Source organism: Callorhinchus milii, unplaced genomic scaffold (assembly GCF_018977255.1).
Source record: "Callorhinchus milii isolate IMCB2004 unplaced genomic scaffold, IMCB_Cmil_1.0 Scaffold70, whole genome shotgun sequence".
In the NCBI taxonomy this organism is placed as follows: Eukaryota; Metazoa; Chordata; class Chondrichthyes; order Chimaeriformes; family Callorhinchidae; genus Callorhinchus; species Callorhinchus milii.
The window spans coordinates 17539-34174 of record NW_024704811.1 but is presented as its reverse complement, the minus strand read 5'-3'; the positions used below and the strand labels follow the sequence as shown (position 1 = coordinate 34174).

Below are 16636 nucleotides of genomic sequence, written 5' to 3'. Positions count from 1 at the left end.
GTTATTGGAAAAGAAATGGGAGTTTCTCTCTCCCTCTCTCTCTCTCTCTCTCTCTCTCTCGGTGTCCTGGCCAACAATCCTGGTGCGCAAACTGGCAATCGCCTTTCGCTCACAAAATACAAAGTCAATCCTCATCCCCCGTCACCCTCTCTCTTTCCTCATGCCTTCTCTCTCCTCATACCTCCCCACCTCTCCTCAACCCCCCCCTCTCTCTCTCTCCTCACCACCCCCCCCCCCCAACCCCCTCGTATATCCCCGTAAAATGAAACGTTTTGAGACGTCTCAACGTAGTCTAAGCTGACGCTCCAATGGGGCGCTGGAGGTCGTTACATCGTTGGAGGTGCCGTCCTTCAGGTGAGACACTAAACCAAGGTCCCTGTTCAGGTGGATGTTAAAGATCCAATGGCGGTATCGGAAAAGAATCGATAGTTTCTCTCTCCCAATGTCCCGTGGATTGAGTGACCAATTTTATCAGGGGAATTGTTGGCCAGGACACCGAGAGAGAGAGAAACTCCCTTATCTTTTCCGAAGGTGCCATGAGATCTTGAGCACCTTTCATTTTTTTTAAAAGGAATAATTATCCCCGGAAAAGCGATCCACCGATCGACTAACAACTGGGTTCCTACATACTGCAAGGTAAACAGAGTTGCGTTGGAGTAAGGAAACTTTCTCTAACGTTTCAGTCTGTCTGGGAATCGAACCCACGCTAACCACTCTGCTACAGGACTCCACTGGCAGAACAGGTTTGAGGGGCTGATTGGCCTAGACCTGTTCCTATCTACCCCACAGCACTGCTCCAGAGGCTTGGATTATATGAGTTTGAGCCTCAACGTGAGACTTAAACCCTCAACCTTTGGACTCAGAGACTGACCGCAGTCCCGTGCTGCCCGCAATCTTCTAATATTATTGCGTATAATCCGCGTTTTTATTTTATTTTTAGGCAGGTACAGGGTGGACTAAGCCGTGGGTGCGCCTCGCTGGCTCAGCCACCGCCAGATAAAGGGAAGGTTTGATATCCAACCGAGCCTGAGAATAAAGGTGGCTGCAGTTCACGGTTTTTATAGCTAAACTCTATCAGCACCTTTGCCACTGCATTTCTGCCAGTACAAAATGCGGCAGCCAATTCCGCGCAGCAGTGTCCCACAAACAGCCGTGGATTGAGTGAGCGCATTTTTTCTTTTTTTGCATTGAGGGGATTATTACCGGCGGAAAGCGATCCACCTTGCCTGAGGTTTGGTGTGCACGCTCTCTTCCTGGAGGCGCTACATCAAATGCAAGGTTCATTCTTATTCTTATTCTGATGATGAAAACATGCACTCGCTCGCTTCCTGGAGGGACGCATCCTGTTTACCTAATTCCGGAAATTGTTAGGCGCAGGTTGGCAAGAGCCAAGGCTTGGGAACCCCAGGGTATGCGTCTGGGTAACTGTTGGGAGTCTAACCAGCTAAAACCACATTGAGAACGTTGTCTGGCCGGCTTTCCCACCGCTTGTCCAGCTAGGAACACCCAATCCATTAGCGCTTTGGCTTGCAGGTTTAACAGTAGTTGAGTGGTAGGATTCCCTTTCCTCTCGTGGGGCTGTTTGCTGATCAGGGAGGTGAGATATGGAGACATGGAAAATTCGATTGCTTTATGGTGGTGGGAGGTGAAAGGCTGATGTGCACCAGGAAATGACCTTCAAAATCAATGTGCTGTTACTAATCACACCCAGGATTAGTGGGTGTAAAAGGCAAAGTTACACAACGGATGTGATAACACGTTGATTTATTAACCTATCCTCCTTGGGGTGAGGGGAGGTAAGAAGGGTCTCCTTGGAGCTGAACTGACTCCAAGGTGGCACGCCTGGCAAGGGGACGTCGGGATCGAGCCAACCCTCTGTGACGATTTCTAGTCTGGGTTTGCAGTATTCCAGGGCACTCACTGCTGACGACAGCACAGCCCGGCCTGGCTCATCGGCAGGACCAGGAAGGGCAGACCAGTCACTGGGGGGGGCAGGGAATCCCCAGAGCTTGTTGGGACGCTGTTGTGCGCAATTGGCTCTCACGTTTCGCCCCCAAAATATACAGTCAATCCACTTGACAGTATATCCTGCGAAGCGTTTTGAGACGTCTCGAAGACGTGATGAGGCATTATATCAAATGCAAGAATTATTATTATTATTGTTATTATTATGATGATGAAACAGGTGCTTGGAGCCAGGAGGGAACGGCACAGATTGCGGCTTTTTGCATATGCCGAACGCTTTATCAGCAATAACCTTACAAACTGTTTGTTCAGCATAATTTATTAAAAGGAAGGCAGGTGACCATGGGCTTGAAGGCAAGGTCGGGTGTGGGGGAGGGGAGGCCTCAGCAAGACTGTTTTCTTTAGATTTAACATTAAAAAGTCCAGAGTGAGTGAGCGAGGGAGAGAGTGCGCGGGGAGAGGAGCGAAGAGGAGAAGGGGAGGGGAAATGGGGAAACGTGATGGGAATAATAATAATTGGGTGGTGGGTGGTTGAACGGGTGGGTGGGCGGGCGGGCGACCGAGCGAGTGAGTGAGCGAGCGAGCGAGTATGTGTGTGTGTGGGTATGTATGTGTGCACCAGGGAATTCTGCCATGGTCTGTCTGTGTGTCTGTCTGTCTGTCTGTCTGTCTGCCTGGCTGGATTAGCGCGTTCCTTATCACATTGCTGAGCAACCAATCCTGATATGGCACCCGCTAACATATAAGGTATTCATTGCCCTGCGGGACGAACGGAACGGAGAACACTTCACTGGGGACAGACTAGACGTGATCGCAAACACTCACATATGAACAACATTGTTTGTGCCTGTGACCTGCTCTGTGGAAAGCTCAGCGGGCGGGCCATGTGCGGCGTGAGCTCACTTTTGCTGCCCTTCTTCTGGCTGGCGCTGGGGGTGGGGGGCTACGGGGGGGAAGGGGAGGGGACCGCCGGCTTCCTCTCCGAGCAGGAGATCCTCACCACGATGGTCCGCGTGCTGGAGCCGGGAGGAGAGACGCTGAGCCCAGCCGCCGTGACCTCTTTAATACACCTGTTCCAGGAACGTGTGCAGTGTCGCGGAGTGTCGTGTGGAAAGGTAAAGCCTGTCTGTGCCGGGCACAGACCCAGCCGCTGCAGCTCCCAGCGCAGGCTGAGCGAGGGAGCACAGCACTGCCCTCTCCAGGTATCTCCGTATGCACACAGCCCACAAGACGGGGAAGTCCTCTAGCGTAGTGGTCAGCACGCTCGCCTCGCCAGCGAGAGGACCCGGGTTCGATTCCCAGCCGGGGCGAAACCTTAGGGCAACGACAACTTGTATTGATATAAGTCGCCTTGACCCGGGGTAGCGTCCCGGAGCGCTTGGCGGTGGCGGAGTCAGACCCCGAGCCAGGGGGAAGGGGGGGGGGGGGGGTGGAGGTGACCGTTAGGCGGGATTTGAAAGACGGAGAGAGGGGGCCAGGCGGAAAGATTGAGGGAGAAAGTTCCAGAGTTTGGGGGCTTAGTGGCTGAAGGCACGGCCACCTTACTCCACCCGTCTACCTAGCAGTGAGTCGGAACCCGGTTGTTACTCGATTGGCGGATCGCTTTTCCAGGGGGTAATAATTCCTTAAAAAAATAATAAGTTGGTCACTCCAATGCAGAACTGTTTGTGTGGGATGCTGCTGTGCGCAATTGGCTGCCGTGTTGCGCCCGAAAATATACGGTCAATTTCACTTCACAGTATGTTCCGTGAAGTGCTTTGAGACGTCTCGAAGAAGGGATAAGGACCTGTATCAAATGCAAAGATTATATTATCTTCAGCCTTTCTGTCCCCAATCATCTGGAATTCCATCCTCGCCCCATCCTTTGCCTCCATCAAGGCCCATCTCAAGATCCTCCTCTTTGGCCGTGCCTTCGGCCACCATCCTACCCCGACCCTCCCTGCAATTTTGTTGTTGTTATTTTAGTCCGTAATCTCGGTTTTAGCTTCAAATGGCAATGGCGATGGATCTCACCTACCTGACACCCGCCACCCCAACACCCCCCCACCCCCACTCCTCCACTCGCCATCCAGATCTAAAGTCCTGGGTCAGAAGATTGTGGGTCCAAACCCCACGTCAGGACTTTCAGCTCACACACACGAACCTCCCTACCTCCTTTACACCAGTACAGCAATGTCCCACAAACAGTCGTGGACTGAGTGACCAAACTATTAGTTTGGTACAAAAATGTATTTATTTGTTCTTATTTTTGAAGCCATCCGCCAATCAACTAACTTGCCCGGGTAAGTTACTTACTGGTGGGTAAACAGGGGCGTGCGGAGTAAGGAAACTTACCTAATGCTTCGCCCTGCTCGGGAATCAAACTCAGGTCCTCTCGCTTGCAAGGTGAGAGCTCAAAACCACTGAGCTACAGGACTCCTCAGCTACATGCTGTTGTTGTTGTTGTTGTTTGACCTCAGTGCGTCTCAGCGAGTGACGTATTCGGCTTGGCCGGGAGGAGCAGCACTGAGGCTAACGCTGCGTTGACCTTGGAAGACCTTTCCCATGTGTGGCCGGGGCTCCTGTACCTGCTGACGGACCCCCAGGGCGCCTGCAGGACTATCGGGGCGGGCACATGGCCGGAGGTCAGCAGGACCTTCCGAGCCAGCCTGGCCACCCAGCCCGGCAAGCAGCTCAGTCCCCGCTCGTGTCCTCTGGCAGCCGTGGTGCAGGAGGTGGAGAGGAACTACCTGGCGCAGGATAAAGACCAGGTAATATTAACAACGGCTTGTATTCAATGATAATATTAATATTATTAATAATAATCCTCGCCGAGACGTCGCAAAGCGCTTCGCTGGATGTACATGTAAAGGGTAGTGACTGTGTTTTGTGGGGTAGGCTGACGCTTCAACGCAGTGCTGCGGATATGTTGCATTGTCAGAAGGTGACGTCCTTCGGATGAGATGTTAGACCTAACTCCCTTCTGTGCCCAGTTGATGTTAAAAGGCAGTTTCTCTCCCAGTGTCCTGGCCAGCAATCCCCCAGGTATAATTGGCCACCGCGAGGCTGTTTGTGGGTCACATTGCTGTGCGTGCAATTTGCTGCCACAATTCACCCACAATTAACACAGTGATTGCATTTTGCAATAAATGCTGTGGGACGCCTTGAGATGCCTGGAAGAGGTGATAAGGCGCTGTATGAAACGTAAGGATCATTGTTTTATTGTGTATCATGGTTTGCAGGGTGCTGGCAGCTGGCCTTGGATTAACACACCTCAATCGGACTGCAAACTTGCAGAGTCAGAGCAATAGCGGCGCATAGATCATAGCATCATAGACTATTACAGCACAGAAGGAGACCATTTTTCTTTCAGCGCACTGAGCAACAGCTGAAACCTGTGGAAGAATGATGATAATTGTGTTTAGAAGTACTTAATTGTATTCAGTACAAGTGTTTGACTGTATTTAGACGTCCAGAGGATCGGTGTTGTGTGTGTGTGTGTGTGTGTGTGAGTGTGAGCGCCATCATTTTCATAGCAGATAATGATCCGTCTCCATGTTCCCTGCCACATCTTCAGTGACACGGATGGAGTCGGTGAGGAGGAAGTTACTGGTTACGCATTGTTACACTCGCCTCATCTGCAGCAGAAAATAAATTCATTGCGTGACAAACGAACGGGGGCGGGGGGGGGGGGGTGGTGGTGGAGAACAGGTCATAAGAACATGACAATTTGCTGGCGAAAGAGGACCACGGTCCATCTCGTTCGCCTCCCACCATCCTGGCAGTCGCTTGACGTGTCGTGTCCCAAACTATATACTGTAACCCAGAGATATTATTTTCTAGCGGAAATCGATCTCATTTGTTCTGGAAACAAACAACACTTTCTGCTTCCACCGCCTGTCTCCCTCGGGAGCCCCTTCCATAAGTTTACAACTCGCTCGCTGGGGTAGTGTTTCCGCAGATTTGTTCTGAATTTACCCCCCCCCCCCTTCACCCCCGCCTCAATCGCAGGCCGTGCCCTCTGTTCAGCACAAGATAAAACAGCTTCTCGTGGGTCTAAGTTATAAAGGCCCTTCAGAATCTTAAAGAGCGTAATCATATCGCCCCTCAACCTTCTCTTCCTCCAGCGTGAACGTGCCACGCATCTTCGGATGAGACATTAACAGGACTTTGTGAATGCCCTGTGTCGTGTAGATGTTGCGGTTAATGCACTCTCTTTCTCTCTCCCCCCCACCCCCTCTCTCTCTCGCTCTCTGTCCTGTAGGACTGTGTGGACGTGAAGCAGATTTTGGTGGAGAGCGGCCTGGGTTCGGGAGCTGTGACTGAACGTGACGTGGCTCACTTTTCCGCCGTCCTCCTGTACCACGTGCTGCAGGGCCACTGTCTGCTCCCTCAGTTGGCACCTGAGTACTTCCTGGATTACATCTTCCACGCTTTCCAGAACGAGTCAGAGAATATCACGGCAGCGGGTACATTTACATCCACACTGTTCGCTGTGCAGGCCTCGCTGTGCAGGGAGGCCATATCAGGGCCTGAAAATTATTGTGGCGTCCTGTCGCATAGTGGTTAGAGCACTCGTCTCCCGAGCGAGAGCAATTGGGTTTGATCCCACAGGAAGTGGTATCTCTGGCAACCTGACCCCCTGCATGGCTATATTTTGTTGTCAGAGCAGGTCTGGTGGAGGGAACTTTACTGTCTCTCTAACCCAGGGAGTGTGGACGGACAGTGTAGAGACAGCTTTTCTGTGTCTCTAACCCTGATTTGGGAGCGTGGACGGACAGTGTAGAGGGAGGGAGCTTTGGGTTGAGGTCATGGCAGGGATCTATTGATGTGTGGAACAAGAAAGTGGTTACAAACTGTTACCGTAATCTCAGTGACCTTCTGTCCCATCCCTGAAAGAATCAACGTGTCCACCTTACAGATCTGGACGAGCTGATGAGTCGCATTGGCCTGGGCACGGGTGGGGCCCACGAGCAGCTCCTGTCAGTGAGAAGCCTGGAGCAGAGGAACCAAGTCCAAGACAACAGCAGCATATGGGACACAGTACGTCCCGTCCTTTGTAATCATCATGATAATAATCCTTGCATTTGAAATAGCACCTTATCGTGTCGTTGAGATTTCTCGACTGATAAGCTTGACTGATAAAGGGCTGTCTCAAATGCTATTATAATATTATTATTAATATTCTGGAACGTATTGGGGTGAAACTTATTGGGGTGGGATGTGGAGTGAGTGAGAACTGACCTGACCTTGGTCCTTCTCGTTGCAGACGTGCTTCACCTCCAGTGATCTGCTGGAGATCTACCAGATCCCCATCAATGGCACAATCTCTCGCAGTCAATTTGTTCAGCTGAGCCCTGCCTTGATCCAGCAACTGCTGAGCGGGGCCTGCTCTCTGCGTCCAAGCCCAGAGCACCCAAAGGATCAGCTAACCACAGCAGAAAGTACGAAGGTCTTGCGTGTAATATCTTCTCCCGCACCAGGCTCCGTGACCCTATCATCCCCATCCTCGCCCGATTCCACTGCTTTAGGGTTTGAATTAAAATTTCGTGAAGAAACTTTTTGGTCTTATGTTTGCTCTTTCTCTCTCTGTGGGGGGTGTGGGTGGGGGTGGGGGAGCAGGGAGTCATCCCCCTCATCTCCTGTTAACCCTGCAAGCCAAAGCCCTAACGGATAGGGCGGTCCGAGCTGGACAAGTAGCGTGAGAGACTGGCCGGACAGCAATATCAATGGCAAGCTGGGCGGCTTTAGCTGGTTAAGACTCCAGCAGTTACCCCAACGCACAATCTAGGGTCCCCCCGAGCCTTGGCTCTTGCCAACCTGCGTCTAACACTTTCCGGGATTAGGTAAACAGGATGCGTCCCTCCAAGGAGAGAGGGAGAGAGCGCATCCCATTCCAACAATCTATCTCTGGGATTTCCATACGTAAGTGGGATACATGGAATTCTCAGCTTGGTTTGGAGACTCTTAAGCGACGGTGATGGGTTTCCGCATGTGTCAGACACCCGGCTGAGCGCCCATAAAAAAAAACTCTCTCTTGCTCTCTCTCTCTCTCTCCACAGAATATATTTACGGCACTGTTGCGACACTGCTGGTGAGCCTGGCTGCCGTGTTCGGCATTGTGATCGTTGCCTTCACTACCTGCGGCAACGCGTATCAATACGTTATCCAGCTCTTCATCAGCCTGGCTGTAGGCTCACTGAGTGGTGACGCTGTGCTGCATCTCATCCCATCGGTGAGCAACCGCGACATCAGAGGTCGGGCCTTCAACCTCTCTGCCCCCACTCTTTGGAACTCCATCCCACAGTCACTTCATCCCGCTGCCCTCCTCACCCCAACCCCCTGCTTGGGTCCAAACTCTGACCGTCCAGCGCCTTGGGGCGTCCTCCCGACGTGAAATACGCGGTGTAAATGCAACTTGTTGTGGTTATAACAATGATGGCTTGTGTCCTTGTGCCAGTTCCTGAATCTCCACAGTGACGCGCCAGACATGGATCACAGCCACTCCGAGGACTCTATCCACGTCTGGAAACTGCTCGCTGTTCTCGGAGGCATCTACATGTTCTTCGTGATGGAGCGCGTGTTCGGCATCCTGATGGGAGACGGCGAGGTAAGGATTTGGGGCTTCCTCAGCTCCAACACAAAATTTCTTACACCAAACAACTTCCTGTAGACAGCAATATCAATGGCAAGTTATGTGCGGTTTTAGCTGCTTAGGCTCCAGCAGTTACCCCCAACGCACACTCTGGGTCCCACCAAGGCTCTTGCCAACCTGCGCCTAATACTTTAGGAATTAGGTAAGCAGGATGCTTCCCTCCAGAGAGAGAGAGAGAGAGAGAGCTCATTGCATTCCAACAAACTATCTCTGGGATTTCCATGTGTAGGCGGGATGCATAGAAATCTCAACTTGGTTTGGAGACTCTTAAACGTGGTGATGGGTTTCCATGTGTGTCAGACACCCGGCTGACCCCTCCAAAAATGTTCCCCAGATCCTCCATGTTTTGTTTGATTTAACGTTTAATAACACCCCCACTAAAAAATGTGGTCACTCAATCCACCTCTGTTTGGGGGACACCACTGTCCGCCATCGGCTGCTGCATTTTGCCCACAAAATACACAGTAAATCCACTATACAGTATATCCTGTGAAGCGCTTTGAGGCGTCTCAATGACGTGGTAAGGCGCAACATCGAATGCATGGATTTTTGTTATTTCTCATTGGCTTCAGGTCTCTGGGAGGGATGCACTGCCACTTAGTGGTCAATAGTTAATGTCAGCGCTAACTCTGAAACAGACGAAGCTTACCTTGTACTGGGGTACAATACAACAACAATAACTTGCATTTATTTAGCGCCCTTCACGCCGGACGGCCTCTTGGACCACTTAACAGTGGTGGAAACAGAAGGAGGGGGAAGATGACCGTAAACACAGTCAATGAGGAAGGTCCTAAAGCATGACCTGAAGATGGTGGAAGGGGGTGGGCAAGGCAAAGGAAACGAGGGAGAGAGTGCCACAACTTTGGGGAGTTGTGGCTGAAAGCACAGTCGCCAATGGTGGGCCGGAGAGTCCAGGGGATAAGGAGGAGGCCGGAGCCAGTTGAGCGGAGGCAGCGGGTAGTGGTGTGGGAGGACGTCCCAAGGCGCTGGACTGTCAAGGATTTACATCCAAGGAGGTGGTTGAGATCAAGTGGGGTGGAGGGCAGGGAATTTAGGGGTAGGAGGGTGACCGAAGGCTTGGTCGAAGAGGAGGATCTTGAGATGGGCCTTGAAGGAGGTAAAGGACAGGGCGAATCGGAGGAGCTCCGGGATGGAGTTCCAGAAAGTTCCAGGAGCTAAGTTTAAGATCTAAATCTTAGAATCATGGAATCTTACAGAAGAGAAGGAGGCCATTCAGCCCATTGTGCCTGTGCCGGCTCTTTGGAAGAGCTACGCAATCGGTCCCACTCCCCCGCTCTTCTGTCCACATCCTTTAAAATGTTTGCTTTTCAAGTACCTATCCCTTTTGAAAGTTGTTATTGACTCTGTTTCCACCAGCCTTTCAGGCAGCGCATTCCAGACGTGAAGTGGTCAAAATCGATCTTGCGGCCAGAGGGCTGTGAGGTGCGTTGTGACAAGCTTGTCCTTGTTGTTTTGCTGGCAGGAGGAAGATGACGGGCATCACTGTGACCACGTGCTGGCAATCCAGTCATTCAAGGACGAGCAGAACAAGCATCAAACAATGTCCCAGGTGGACCTGGTGAGGACACCAACCCCTTTTATTTCCCGTTCATTCCCCACGTCTTCTTTTTCTCTTATGCCTTTCTTGCCTCATGCCTCTCTTGTTCTTTCTTCTTCTCCCTCTCTCTTGATTTCCTTTCTGTTTTCCAAACAAAGTAAGTCAACACAGTTGTAGACTCCCGTAACCCTGTGGTTAGCAAGCGAGAGGACCCGGGTTTGGTTCCCAGGCAGGGTGTAACCTTAGACAAGTTTCCTTACTCCACACGCCTCTGTTTACCTAGCAGTAAGTAGGAATATGGTTGCAGTCAACAGTCGATTGGTTGATTGCTATCCAGGGGTAATAATCCCTCTAAAAAAAACATATGGTCATTCAATCCATGACTGTTTGTGCGGACACTGCTGTGCGCAATTGGCTGCAATGTTCTGCCCACAACATACACGGTCAATCCACTTTACAGGAAATCCTGTGAAGCGCTTTCAGGTGTCTCAACGACGTGCTACAACAAATCAAAATCGAAAGAATTATTATTATCTTCTTCTGTATGAAAGGCGCTGCATAGTTACAAATTGTTGTTGTTGAGACCAGATCTAACACGTGTTCAAACATCTTCATGTCTAGGTGACCTCAGAGATGCCCCTGGATTCTGAGATTAAGCAACGCACGAGTAAAGGTTAGTTAAAGATCTTGCTTCAATCCTCAGCAATAATGGGTTGAGCTTCAGAATGCTTCAAAAACATTAGCTTAGTGGTTAGAGCACTCGCCTCGCAAGAGAGAGGACCAAGTTTCCTTACTCCACAGGCCTCTGCTTGCTTAGCAGTGAGTAGGAACCCGGTTGTTAGTCAATTGGCGAATCGCTTTTCCAGGGACAATAATCCATTCAAAAAAAAAAGTTTGTGAGATGCTACTGTGATCAATTGGCTTCTCCCACAAAAATATACAGTCACATTGTATCCTGGTATCCTGTGAAGCGCTTTGAGATGTTTTGAAGACCTGATAAGGCGCTGTATCAAATGCAAGGATTATTATTAATATTGAGTGAATTTCGAATTCAAGATCCTCACCCTCACCTACAAGGCCATTCACGGCCTCGCTCCCTCCTACCTCTCCGACCTACTATCCCCCTACCTACCTGCCCGTACCCTCCGTTCCTCTGGCTCCGGTCTGCTCCACATCCCCCGTCCCACCATCGGTGGTCGGGCCTTCAGCCTCTCAGCCCCGAAGCTCTGGAACTCCATCCCCCAGTGCCTTCGCCACCTCCTCCTTTCCTCCTTTAAGGCCGGTCTCAAGACCTTTCTCTTTGACCTTCAGCCTTCAGCTCCCCTCTCGACTCTCTACCCCCTCCTCGCTCCCTCCCTTCCCTCCCCTCACCCTGACCATTTCCCCCCTGCTCGGGTCCTGACCCAACTGTCCAGCGCCTTGGGAAGTCCTCCCGACGTGAAAGGCGCTCTATAAATGGAATCTTGTTGTTGTTGTTGTTGTTGTTAAGGGACCAAAGGGCTTTGAGATGTCCTCACGGCATGAAAGGCGCTGTATAAATGTGAATCGTATTGAACTGTCCATGTTATTTGATATTTTTGTCTCCTCTGTTTTTTCCTTTGCTCCACAGAGCTGCGATTGCTACCGTACATGATTGTTATAGGTGACGGGATCCACAATTTTGCGGATGGGTTGGCTATAGGAGCCGCCTTCTCTATGTCCTGGAGGCTGGACTTGGTACAGCGACTGCAGTTTTCTGCCATGAACTGCCTCACGAAATGGGTAAGGATTTTCCTCTGCATCTCAGCTTCGCCCCCCCCCCCCCCCACCCCACCACACCCCCCCCCCCATACACCCTTACACCTGGTCCCTGATATTTCCAAAGACATTATTATGAAGTCTAGTGACTGTTGTGACCACCACAGTCACTAATAATACTAATAACAAACGCTCAATCCACAATGGTTTGTGGGACACTGTTTTGCTGCATTTCACCCACTCGATGACCTGCTAACCCCATAACAACCTGTACGCTCCCTCTGGTCAGCAGGCTCCGCCTGATCCCCGATCCCCGCCCGGCTCACCCCAGTATCGGTGGTCAGGCCTTCAGCCTCCCTGCCCCCACCCTTTGGAACTCCAACCTACAGTCCCTTCAACTCGCCCCCCTCCTTTGCCTCCTTCAAGGCACATCTCAAGACCCTCCTTTTCGTCCGCGCCTTCGGTCACCCTCCTACCCTTACCCTCTCTGCCCTCCACGCTCCCTGATCCCAACCACTAGCTCGGGTTCAAATTCCTGACTGTCCAGCGCCTTGGAACCTCCTCCCGATGTGAGAGGCACTGTGCAAATGTAATTTTATATTGTACCTAATCTTAACCACCCCTTAACCATCTTAAACATCGCTTACCTAATCTTAACCCATAGTCTTAACAATGTTGTCGCCATCCGCACTGTAGGTGACTTTGCAGTCCTGCTGCACGCAGGTGTGTCTATAAAGAGGGCCATGCTGATGAACCTTGGGAGTGCCATGACCGCCTTCATTGGCCTATACATCGCACTGGGAGTTGCCACGGATCCTATGGTTCAGCAATGGATATTCACGGTCACTACAGGGCTCTTCCTGTACGTGGCCCTGGTAGATATGGTAAGATCCATCGTCCTGGCTTAGCTGGTCGCACTTAGACCTCCGGCTCCGAAGCTTGTTGTAGAGGTTACAGCACTTGCAAGCGAGAGGACCCTGGTTCGCAAGTCTCCTTACTCCACACGCCTCTGTTTACCTAGCATTAAGTAGGAACCCGGTTGATAATCGATTGATGGATCACTTTTCCGGGGATAATAGTTACTTCTAAATAAATACAAATGATAATAGTTTGTTTCACTCAATCCCCGAATGTTTGTGGGACACTGCTGGTGCGCAATTGGCTGCTGGTTTCGCCCGCAAAATATACAGTCAATTCACTTTACAGTCTATTCTCTGAAGCGCATTGAGACATCTCGGACATATGATAAGGCGCTATATCAAATGCAAGGATTATTATTATTATTACTGCAAAAGAGAAAGGATTTTCTCTCTCCCAGTATCCTGCTGGATGAACTTCTAGGATCATTCACGTCGTGGCTGATTGTTGAACACCAGGAGAAACTTGCTTTTCTCTTTCAATAGAAACTTTATCGTCGACCCCAAGCAGACAGGAACCTGCTTTAATTTCGTGGTGCCTCTGACTATGGAGCACTTTCCCCCTCCCATCACTAGCACTGTGGAGGAGCAACAGCCTGGACCGGGCACTCGATTCAGCCTACGTCAGCCTGGCTCAGTGGTAGCACCCTCGATTCTTAGTCAGAAAGTTGTGAGTTGAGGTCCCCACATTGGGACTTGGAATCACATAGTCTAAGCTGACACTTCAATGCAGTGTTGGGGGTTCAATGCATTGTCGTAGGTGCCGTCCTTTGGATGAGACGTTAAACCAAGGTTCCTGCTACGTTTTCAGGTGGATGTTAAAAATCCCATTGTACCGTTCACAAAGAGAAGACAGTTTTTCTCTTCCAATGTCCCGGCTGACAATCCCCGAAATAAAATTAGTCACTTGCTCAATGGCTGTTGGTGGGACATTGCTGTGTGCAAATTGTTCGCTCACAAAATACACCGTCACTGCAATTTATGGTAAATCCTGGAGCGCTTTGAGACGTCTCAGTGACTTGATATCGAATCTGAGGATTATTACTGTATTCTAATTCTCCATTCAGGGTCCTCTCTGGAATTTGACAGTGCCTCATTTTTTCCCTGCAGCTGCCTGAGATGATGCGAGCGAAAGACAGCAATCCCTGGCTGTTGTTTTTTCTACAGAATGTGGGCCTGGTGCTGGGCTGGGTCTTACTCCTGCTTCTCTCACTCTTTGAGGACCAGATCCACATCTGAAAGAACAAGGACCTCATCCGATCCTGGCAGCTCTGTCGCAATTGTGTGTCAGCCGGGCTCAGCGGTAGCGCTCTCGCCTCTCAGTCAGAAGGTTGTGGATTCAAGCCCCTTGTCTGGACTTGGAATCACATAGTCTAAGCTGGTGCAATTGGAAAAGAGAAGGGAGTTTTTCTCTCTTAGTGTCCTGGCCAACAATACCCCAAATGAAATTGGTCACTCGCTCCTTGGTTGTTTGTGGGACGCTGCTGTGTGCAAACTGGCTGCTGGGTTTTGTTCACAAAATACAATTAATCTACTTTGCCAGTATATGCTGTGTCTGTGTAGCACTTTGAGACGTCTCGATGATGTGCTAGAACAAATGCAAGGATTATTATTATTAATTTCCCCATCTCGCTCTCTCTCCTCTCTTGGCCCTGCTGTACAGTGGTGCCCAACAGCACCTCTCGCACTACGATGTATCTTACAGAGACCCTCCACACTCTTCCCCAACAGACACTGATTTAAGGTATGTGGAGTCCTGTAGCTTTGTGGTTAGAGCAGTCATCTCACAAGTGAGAGAACCTGGGTTTCATTCCCGGGCAGGGCGAAACTTTGGGCATGTTTCCTTTTACAAGGATTATTATTATTATTATTATTATTAAGTTACAGATAATCCGGATACACTGGCATCAGTGGAGCTGTTTGAAAGGGAGATGGAGAGATGTTTTGGGAAGTACCTTGAGAGACTTGAGTGTTAAAGAGGTGTGGAGAGAGAGACAGAGAAATAGGGATTAAATTAAACTGATAAGAAACATTCATGAACCTATGAGTTTGATTGGAAAATCAATAGGCTGAATAATAGTAATAATAATAATCTTTGCATTTGATATAGCACCTTATCACGTCTTTGAGACGAAGCACTTCACAGAATATACTGTAAAGTGAATTGACTCTGTATTTTGTGGACGAAACGCAGCAGTCAATGGCGCGGAGCAGTGTCCCACACACAGTCGTGGATTGAGTGACCAAATGATTATTTTTCATTTTTTTAAGAAAATTTAAATTTAGAGGGATTATTATCCCCAGAAAAGCCATCCAGCAATCGACTAACAACCAGGATGCTACTTACTGCTAGCTAAACATAGGAACATAGGAACAGGAGTAGACCATTCAGCCCTTTGAGCCTTCTGCCATTTAATTAGATCATGGTTGATCTGTACCTCAACTAATCTTTTCAATTCAAATTTCCTGCTTTCTCCCCATATCCCTTTATATCCTGACCTACCAAAAATCTATCAACAGAGGTGTGTGGAGTAAGGAAATTTGCCCAACGTTTTGCCCTTCCCGGGAATTGAACCCAGGTCCTCTCGCTTATGAGGGGAGTCCTTTAACCACTAAGCTACAGGACCACCATTGGTCCCCAAGCTATTGTCCCCAGCGTCAGGTCTAGGCACTGATTTGTGCAGCAATGGGCAATAAGGTCAAGTTGTGAATATTGGTCTGTTTGCAATTTGTTTTTGTTGTTATTTTGTAAGACATTGGATTATTGGCTCTAATATTGGCTTCAGCGACTCCCTCCCACTGATGGATCAGAAAGAGGAGAGCAGAGAAGCGGGATACTGCCACAAGCTCATCCAAAATCCAGTGTCTTCCCACCCCACGCCAACATACACCCCGGGAAAAGATCATGTAACCCAGAGACCACAGTGTAAATACTGTACATACGTAAAGCTTCCTTCAGGCTTCTCTTATGTGGAGTCCTGTAGCTCAGTGGTTAGAGCACTCGCTTTGCAAGCGAGAGACCTGAGTTCAATCCCAGGCAGAGGGCGAAACCTTGGGCAAGTTTCCTTACTCCACACACCTAATAATATTCCCTCCAAAACCAAAAACAATAATAAATTGGTCACTTTCAATCCACGACTGTTTGTGGGACATTGCTGTGCGCAATTGGCTGCCGGGTTCGCCCACAAATATACAGTCAATTCACTTTGCAGTTTATTCTGTGAAGCGCTTTGTGACGTCCTCCCGACGTGAAAAGCGCTATATCAAATGCAAGGATTATTATTATTATTATTATCTGAGTTGAAGTGGCTTGGGACGTCCTCCTGAATGGAAAGGGGCTATATAAACGCAATTTGTTGTTGTTTTCGTTGTTGCCACCCACAGTCCCTTCGTCCTGTTCCCTTGTTTGTCTCCCTCAAGACCCTCCTCTTTGACCACGCGTTCGGCCGCCCTCCACCCCTCCTAATTGCAACCCCCAGCTCTGGTGCAAATCCCTGACTGTCCAGCGCCTTGGGACTTCCTCCCGACGTGAAAGGGGCTTTACAAATGTAATATATTGTTTGTTGTTGTTGTTTTGTAAGACATTGGACAGTAAAGAGGGAATTTTATTATCGTTATAATAAAACCAAGGAGTCTTTGCCATTATTGAACAGCATGGTAAGATACACTTGTCCTGTATCAGGTCTCCAGAAAGTCCTGTTACCCCCATTTCTCTCTCTCTACAGTGCGTTGACTAACAACGGAGATATGTGGAAGAATGATGATAACTGTGTTTAGAAGTACTTAATTGCATTCAATACAAGTGTTTAACTGTATTTAGACATC

General features: G+C 49.7%; 1 protein-coding gene across 1 annotated transcript; it reads left to right on the top strand.

The window, feature by feature from the left end:
• The first annotated feature begins 2920 nt into the window (after positions 1-2920).
• Positions 2921-14102, top strand: LOC103183653 (zinc transporter ZIP4). The gene is given in 13 exon segments (XM_042345627.1): positions 2921-3080; positions 4425-4715; positions 6209-6413; positions 6866-6987; positions 7214-7388; positions 8007-8179; positions 8405-8554; positions 10083-10178; positions 10779-10830; positions 11767-11862; positions 11865-11918; positions 12591-12778; positions 13922-14102. Coding segments are annotated over 13 exon segments (1842 nt in total). The 5' UTR covers positions 2921-2969; the 3' UTR covers positions 14051-14102.
• Positions 14103-16636: the final 2534 nt, after the last annotated feature.